This window comes from Tiliqua scincoides, chromosome 1 (assembly GCF_035046505.1).
Source record: "Tiliqua scincoides isolate rTilSci1 chromosome 1, rTilSci1.hap2, whole genome shotgun sequence".
NCBI lineage: Eukaryota > Metazoa > Chordata > Lepidosauria > Squamata > Scincidae > Tiliqua > Tiliqua scincoides.
In genome coordinates, this window is record NC_089821.1 from 59,837,023 (window position 1) to 59,845,770 (window position 8,748).

Sequence of the window (8,748 nt, forward strand, 5' to 3'; positions counted from 1 at the left end):
AGCATCTATCCTCTCAGATTAGAAATTAACACTTCTTAGGTTTGCATCTTAGTTGTTCCATGCCACAGCAAATTACAGATTCAAGTTACCAGACTACAGAGGTCCACAGACATGCTCATCAGTGCAGAGCATCTCTCCCAACTTGCTCTTTTCCTGCTAACAGGGCAGAAATTGTGTCCTCTTAAAGTTAGCAGGAGGAGAGCAATTGTCCCTCTTCACCCACGCATAGTGTCTTTTCCATAGGCTGCTGCTGGTGTTATCGTCTGCATTTGAAGCTCTGCATGGCTTCCCCAGGTCTCAGAATACCTTATAAGGTCATAAAAATGCCACTTCCGGCAGTTGCGTTAAAATGCCTGTAGAAGGTATTCTGAGGTTCAGGGAGGCTGCGTGGAGCCTCCCTGGCCCTCAGAACAGCCTCCGGACATGACTGGAGCACAGTTCCAGTTGTTTTCAGAGAATTTTAGTGCCCTAATCTGCAGACTTGATTACCCATGGATTTTGGTATCCGCAGGGGTTCTGGGAACAGAATCTCTGCACATAACAAGTATTCTTAAATAGATAACTGTATTCTTAAACAACGACAACGTGGCAAACACATTTTCAGCAAGTGCAAAGTGAGAGACAGGTAGCGCTCACCTTTGCCTTGAGGTTGACTTTGGAAGCTCATGGAAGCAACAAAATTTCTCACTGCTTTCAAGTGGTTCCAAAGCCCAACTGCTGTGATAAACCTCTCTACCCTACTCAGGGAAGTCAGGGAAGGGCAGGATTTGTGGTAACTACAAGTTTTCACTGACTACCAAGGCAAGCCAAAAGCTTACAGATCCTTGTCAGAGCAAACAGTTTTAGTTTTTATGCTATCCAAATGACTAAACAGGAAATGTGGGAGATACGAATAAACCAGATAATGCACTTGAATTAGAAAGAAAGAAAGAAAGAAAGAAAGAAAGAAAGAAAGAAAGAAAGAAAGAAAGAAAGAAAGAAAGAAAGAAAGAAAGAAAGAAAGAAAGAAAGAAAGAAAGAAAGAAAGAAAGAAAGAAAAGGATTGTAAGCACATGTATTTTGAGATTACTGAGATTATTACTACCAATACTAAAAGAAAGTTCTGCCACTGGACTCTAATAGTTTACAATAGTAACTTAAATGTGTCATAGCAGATCACATTTGGTCTATTTAGTCTAACTGATATACAAGTCCATGTATTATATGCCATACGCTAAATAAAATAAATAAACATTTGGTCTAGTTCTTATTGATTGTGCTGGCCTACAACTGAAAAGCTGCATTAATAACTCAATCCTGTACAATGAATTTTCACTAGAATCATTAAGAATTCTGTGTAATTACATGGCTGAAATTTCAAGTTGTAATAATTTTAGAAGTGAACACTAAAAGAGCCAAATACACAGTTCTTGAGCACAAATACAGAAATTGTATCCCAAGACACACCCACAGATATGAACTTCCTTGTCCTGATAGCTCTCTCTGCCCTCTGCTCAAAAATACTGAAGAGAAGCCCACAGTGGGATTCTGCAGGGTGCAGAGGGTTCCAGGATTACAGGGAAATTGGCAAGGATCACTCCTCTCTCTGTGCCCAAACAGAAGTGCCTTCCATTTGTGAAAGAGAGAATACAACCTCCAGGCTATTCCAACAGCAGTATGAGAAGAAGCAAAGAGTTATTACAGAACTGGGAATTAGTCCCTGTCCCCATCTCCCCGCTATAAGTCTCTTGCATGGATCCTTTAACAAAACAGGGAGTCTTCGTTTTAGTCCCACTTGATGACCCTTACAGAAGCTAGCACAGAGGCACATACTAGGTAGACAAAGCTACAAAGACTGAACCAGAAGGATGCCTGGGGGGTGGGAAAGAGGGGAAGAGACAGTTATTTTAAAAAAGCATTCTTACTTTAGACCATTCCACTATACAATCAGAGCAGAAGTAATGGGCACAGTTTTCAGGTGTTCCAACTTCCTGGTCCCTGAATGTATTGAGGCATATAGGGCATTTTTCAGCATCTTCATCAGAAGAAGAACAAGCTCCTCCATTAATTTGTGGTTTTCCTTTCACCAGATGTGTTGGTTGCTCAGAAGCAATTTCCATATCATCCTCTTCCTCATCTTCATCAGAATCTTGAGAAATGATTAAAATAGTTTAGCACTTGTTTCTAGATAACGCATTTTGGATTAGGACATTAGAATGCAAAACAATTCAGAAAGAAGGCAACATCTGAATGGATTTCTAGAGCAGCATGAGCATATGAATAGCCATTTTCAGGGCTTCATAAGCCTGTAGTATTCAGAAAACATATTCTGGAGTAGTCCCTTTGAGTTCTGAAGAGTATGAGCAAAACCTGAATCCCAATATAGAGACTGGGGACCCCACTACCAATCCTGCATCCCCTCCCAAGACCCCACCTGTCCACCCCACCCCATTGCCACCCACGTTCCGCCCTCATAATGCCCTCCCAGCACACTGTAACCAAAGATACTTATTAGAGAGAACAGAAAAAGTTACCATGAAGCCTGGCACCAGTGAAAGCTATTTTAGCACAATTGCTAAGAACCTGAGCAGGACTGGGACACAATCTCCTGATACCTGAAGGGGTACACCAGATGCCTCCACCTTTACCTGGTGGTGCTCTAGTTCAGTGGTATTCAATCTTTTTCATTCCCATAAGTTGCTGCAACCCCACAACTGAGGCTTCATGACCCCATTGGGGTCCTGACCCCAAGGTTGTAGAACACTGTTCTACAGTTTAACAAGCTCCTTGCTTTGCCAGTCATCAACATTATTCTTCTAAAGTGCCAATATTCAAAACTGGTGTAAAGCGACCCACCTTCTAGATCTTCATCTTCACCTTCTTCATCCTCCTCACCTCCATCTTCATCAGTATCATCTTCTTCCTCACTTCCTGTATCATCAGAGTCCCCACTATTTCCATCGCTGCTTTCTTTTGAACAATGCAAGGGACAAAACAAAACCATGAGTTCCCATGACCAACCAGCCAGGATATGAAGCAAAGAAGAAGAAAAATTTTGGTTAAATGTCCAATTGTGCTGTGCTGCCTACTTGCTGATTTTTCTATCAGTGATTGATGACTTGGTCATGTATATTTAGGCATTTAATATTAACAGGAAGCAGGAACCTGCTTATAGCAACCAGTACTGTACAAGCAAGACAAGTTCAAACTTAAAGCTAGCATTAAGAATACAAAGTTAATGGGCGTGGGAAGCATGGAGATAGGGTTCCCCCATAACCACAGTTTCCCATTTCCAAGGGGGGCCCTGGAACACATCTCTCAGAGATACAAGGGGACGCCTGTATATACTCCTAACTAAGGGCCAAATCCCATTCATCTTTCCAGCACCAATGTAGCCGCAGTGCAGTCACAACGTAAGAGAACAAATGTTTCCTTACCTTGAGGCAGCCTCCACGACTGACCGCACCACCAAAGAATGCAGCACACGCCCCACTAGCATGGCTGCATCAGTAATGGAAAGCTGGATAGGATTGGGCCCTACAATTGCCATGAATGTTCACTACAACAGTCACACAGACAAGGTACCAGATTGCCATGTAAAGACCAAACAAAAAATATTTCCAAGATGCATCAGATAGGCAGTTATTATTATTAACATTAGTTCACAAAGCGGTTTACAGAGAAAAATGAAATAACTAATGGCTCTTAGTAATGGCTACTTTGATAATAATTCTGAGGGGGGAATGGTTACACCATTACTGAGTGCATGGTGTTCCTGACCTTCAGAACACCCCCCAGATGTGACTGGAGCACAGCTTCGGTCACATTCTGATGAGTGGGCCAGAGGCTTGCAGGGAATCAGATATTTGCCGTGGGCCAAAGAGAGGCTCACTGTGGGCTGCATCTGACCCCTGGGCCAGGGTCTGGAGACCCCTGCTCTAGACATAAGAACATAAGAACATAAGCACAGCCCCACTGGATCAGGCCATAGGCCCATCTAGTCCAGCTTCCTGTATCTCACAGCGGCCCACCAAATGCCCCAGGGAGCACACCAGATAACAAGAGACCTCATCCTGGTGCCCTCCCTTGCATCTGGCATTCTGACATAACCAATTTCTAAAATCAGGAAGTTGCGCATACACATCATGGCTTGTACCCCGTAATGGAGTTTTCCTCCAGAAACTTGTCCAATCCCCTTTTAAAGGCGTCTAGGCTAGACGCCAGCACCACATCCTGCGGCAAGGAGTTCCACAGACCGACCACACGCTGAGTAAAGAAATATTTTCTTTTGTCTGTCCTAACCCGCCCAACACTCAATTTTAGTGGATGTCCCCTGGTTCTGGTATTATGTGAGAGCGTAAAGAGCATCTCCCTATCCACTCTGTCCATCCCCTGCATAATTTTGTATGTCTCAATCATGTCCCCCCTCAGGCATCTCTTTTCTAGGCTGAAGAGGCCCAAACGCCGTAGCCCTTCCTCAGAAGGAGGGTGCCCCAGCCCCATAATCATCTTAGTCGCTCTCTTTTGCACCTTTTCCATTTCCACTATGTCTTTTTTGAGATGCGGCGACCAGAACTGGACACAATACTCCAGGTGTGGCCTTACCATAGATTTGTACAACGGCATTATAATAGTAGCCATTTTGTTGTCAATACCCTTCCTAATGATCCCAAGCATAGAATTGGCCTTCTTCATTGCCGCCGCACATTGGGTCGACACTTTCATCGACCTGTCCACCACCACCCCAAGATCTCTCTCCTGATCTGTCACAGACAGCTCAGAACCCATCAGCCTATATCTAAAGTTTTGATTTTTTGCCCCAATGTGCATGACTTTACACTTACTGACATTGAAGCGCATCTGCCATTTTGTTGCCCATTCTGCCAGTCTGGAGAGATCCTTCTGGAGCTCCTCACAATCACTTCTGGTCTTCACCACTCGGAAAAGTTTGGTGTCGTCTGCAAACTTTGCCACCTCACTGCTCAACCCTGTCTCCAGGTCATTTATGAAGAGGTTGAAAAGCACCGATCCCAGGACAGATCCTTGGGGCACACCACTTTTCACCTCTCTCCATTGTGAAAATTGCCCATTGACACCCACTCTCTGCTTCCTAGCCTCCAACCAGTTCTCAATCCATGAGAGGACCTGTCCTCTAATTCCCTGACTGTGGAGTTTTTTCAGTAGCCTTTGGTGAGGGACCTTGTCGAACACCTTCTGAAAGTCCAGATATATAATGTCCACGGGTTCTCCCGCATCCACATGCCTGTTGACCTTTTCAAAGAATTCTATAAGGTTCGTGAGGCAAGACTTACCCTTACAGAAGCCATGCTGGTTCTGTAACCTACCTCCCACACTCTGAATCTGCCCATGCAGAGGTCGGCTTGGGAGGCAAAGCCTTCTACCCAAGTCACCATCCACCACATGGGAATGGTGGAGCTGCCCATGGCAAATTGGGCAGGAGGCTGTGCCTCCCAAGCTGAGCTCTGCACAGGCTACTTCCAGGTACTCGGCAACTGAGAAGTTCGGTGGTGATGTGATGATGTCACTGCTGAACATTAAGATCCTTGAAACATAAAGGTTGCCAACCCCTGCTTTAGACAAATCAGCTCTTGTATTAAGAACAGGAAGCACAGACCATTTTAAGAATATGCTTCAACTATTTTGATTTACCTGCATCACCAAAGAGCAGCGCATTTGTTTTTTTGACTTTGCCTAATGCAGCATTCTTGTTTATGAGCTCGTCCTGGCTGTCCTCATCCATTTCGGGGCATTTGGAATTGGCTCCCTGCAGCAAACAAGGTTTCAGTTAAACATTTGCAAGGAACACAGAATACATGATCTGAATAAAAGTTAACTGTTTAATGCTCTAGATCAGTGGTTCTCACACATTTAGCACCGGGACCCACTTTTTAGAATGAGAATCTGTCAGGATCCACTGGAAGTAATGTCATGACCAGAAGTGACATCACCAAGCAGGAAAATTTTTAACAATCCTAGGCTGCAATCCTGCCCACCCTTACTCAGGAGCAAGTCCCATTTACTATCATTGTTAAAAGAATATACAGAATAGTCTGGTCTGTAACATTTCCCCAAACGCAGTCACATACCATGGTAGCATCAAGTCTAATAAAAATAAAATATTGAAATGAATGGGGGCCCACCTGAAATTGGCTCGTGACCCACCTAGTGGGTCCTGACCCACAGTTTGAGAAACACTGCTCTAGATTTAACCTGGACAAATACATAAAGACTTTTTTTTAGCGTATGAAACTGAATCCTAGAATACAGAGGTGATATGCAAAAAGGAAATAACTTGCATGCTATATAGTGTATATATAAAGGAAACTGTATATAAATACTATATATAAACTACTGCAATGTGTATATAGACTATATACAAAGGAGACTCTTAAGGCTGCTAGGGAACTTGTTCGGTACCAAGGATGACAACTCTCAAAATACAAAGCATGCCTACCAAAGGAAATGCAGGTAAATGCCAAGAGAAGATACAAGCTCTCCTCACACTCTGTAGCTGGTTGGATTTGGCAACAATTCTGTCCTCCAAAGCAAACTTCCCTGTGATGCTTTAGAGAAGAACTTAAAACATCATACCGAAGCCATATGCAGCGTGAAGACCTGTCTTTTATTTGTTATCACCTCACCCTCACACTTAGGACAAATAACTTTATTTTGCTGTTACAGCACAGGAAACTCTGATATAGCCTCAGTGATGACAGACACCTTTCAATATGTGGTACTTCACCTTAACCCTTGGACATGCATGAAGAGTTGGACAGCTCAACAAAATAACAAGAAGTCAGCTTGTTTCTTTAGCTGTTGCCAGTGAACAGTTGACTTTCATATGTTTATAACAAGAGAAGCAGTTCTCTTGGTTGTTCACAACCAAGCACTTGCAAGTTGCAGTTACTTATGAGTTAAACACAGATATACCTAGGAATCCAGAAATAACTCGGCATAACTTTGGTGAAGTCTCTTAAGCTCCACAAGCCTTGGGATTCAGATCACTGACTCCTACTTGACCATGCCTACCCACTGACCTTTTTCCCTAGGTGCCTTCAAAGGTTAGGCAGGCAATGACCCAAGAAAAAGCTTTTTCAGCTGTTGCATCCTGTCTCTGGAGCACTCTCCCCACAAAGATCTGCCTGGTGCTAACTCTTACAAGGGCCCAATCATATCCAACTTTCCAAACTGATGCAGCCATTCGAATGGGGTGCATGTTGCATACTGTGGTGGCGGTGGCGGTCATGGAGGTACGGAGCCATTTGTTTCCTTACCTTGGGGCTGCGTTGGCACTAGAAAGCTAGATAGGACTGGGCCTATTTTGAGAATTGTCATCCTTCTCTGTAATTGTACAGAGAACTGTACTGAACAAGTCCTAGTGCATGTCTGCTAAGTGCACTTAAGGCTGCTAGGGGAACTGGTAGACATGCACAAGAGTGGGTTCTGAGGCAGCAATCCTATCCACATTTACCCAGGAGTAAGCCCCACTGACTATAATGCAACCTACTTCTGAGTAGGCATGCACAAGAGTGGGTTCTGAGGCAGTAATCCTATCCACACTTACCTGGAAGTAAGCCCCACTGAACACAATGGGACTTACTTTTGAGTAGACAGGCACAGGATTGGGCTCTCAGGCTGCCATCCCGGCCACGCTTACCTGGGAGTAAGCCCCGCTGACTATCATGCGACTTACTTCTGAGCAGACATGCACAGGACTGGGCTCCAAGACACGGCGAGCCGCCCCCTCCCCGCCCGGGGCCCTTGGCGCTCTGCCTGCCCACATTCCGCCCCTGTCAGGGCTGCGGCGCCAGCCTGCGTTCCAAGCGCGAGTCGCCTCCCCCCGCCCGGCCCAGAGTGGGTGTCGCGCGACGCCGCCGGCCGGGCCCCACCCACCTGCCACGAGGGAGTCCCACAGGCCTCGGAGGGGCGCAGGCCGGGCGCTCTGTGGAAAGCGCGCGCCCCCGAAGCCGGACGTCGAGTAGGCCCCGACGCCGCTTGGCCGCCCCGGAAAAATAATGCGCAGCTCTTCCGGGTAACGCGGCGCGGAGGAGGAGGAGGAGGAGGAGGGACGCGACACGACGCGGGGGACTGCCCTGCCAGGAGGCCCTGCCCTGCCCTACCCTGCGCGCTCTGAGGGGCCGAGCCTGGCGGCGCCGCCTCCCCCAGAGTCCAAGCCTGGCATGTCTGCTCAGAAGCAAGTTCCATCAGAGTCAAGGGAGCTTACTCCCAGGAAAGTCTGGCCAGAATGGCAGCCTGAGAGTCCAATGCTATGCCTGTCTACTCAGAAGTAAGTCCCAACAGAGTCAATGGGGCTTACTCCCAGGAAAGTGTGGATAGGGTGGCAGCCTCACCTCTTTGAGGAAGGGGTTAAAGAACCATTGCTTTCAGTTGCCATCCTATGTGCATTTTTACCTGGGAGTAAGTCCCATTGGAGTCAATGAGATTTACCTCCAAGGAGACACGTCCTAAGATTATGAGGCTGGGCTGGGTCAGATTGCCACCCGCAGCAGCAGCTGTTTCCAGGGGTGCGGTGGTGTCCCCTAGCAGAGAACAGGGGCACCCATAGTGGAGGGTGGGTGCTTGCAGTGGATGCAGGATGCTGCCTGTGACGGAGTCAGGCCACGGATCCCTCTAGCTGAGAACATCCTGTGGAAGGAGGACAGCTGGGTTCTTGTTTAAAAGAACTCTTGAGCAGTTGCACCTTTCCCTGGCCCTCATGACGAGTTGCACATGCCAAAAAGCCATCAC

At 46.3% G+C, this 8,748-nt stretch overlaps 1 protein-coding gene across 3 annotated transcripts in view; it reads right to left on the reverse strand.

Moving 5' to 3' along the window:
- The window catches only part of PHRF1 (PHD and ring finger domains 1), a 32,305-nt gene extending 24,310 nt beyond the window's left edge, over positions 1–7,995 (reverse strand). For all 3 annotated transcript variants that reach the window (XM_066610748.1, XM_066610756.1, XM_066610739.1), the window contains exons 1-4: positions 7,894–7,995; positions 5,650–5,764; positions 2,836–2,949; positions 1,905–2,128 (exon numbers count right to left, since the gene is read on the reverse strand). In XM_066610748.1, the coding sequence (XP_066466845.1) occupies positions 1,905–2,128; positions 2,836–2,949; positions 5,650–5,740 (429 nt within the window). In that variant the 5' untranslated portion in view covers positions 5,741–5,764; positions 7,894–7,995. The remainder of the gene's footprint in view (positions 1–1,904; positions 2,129–2,835; positions 2,950–5,649; positions 5,765–7,893) is intronic.
- Between the last annotated feature and the right edge of the window lie 753 nt (positions 7,996–8,748).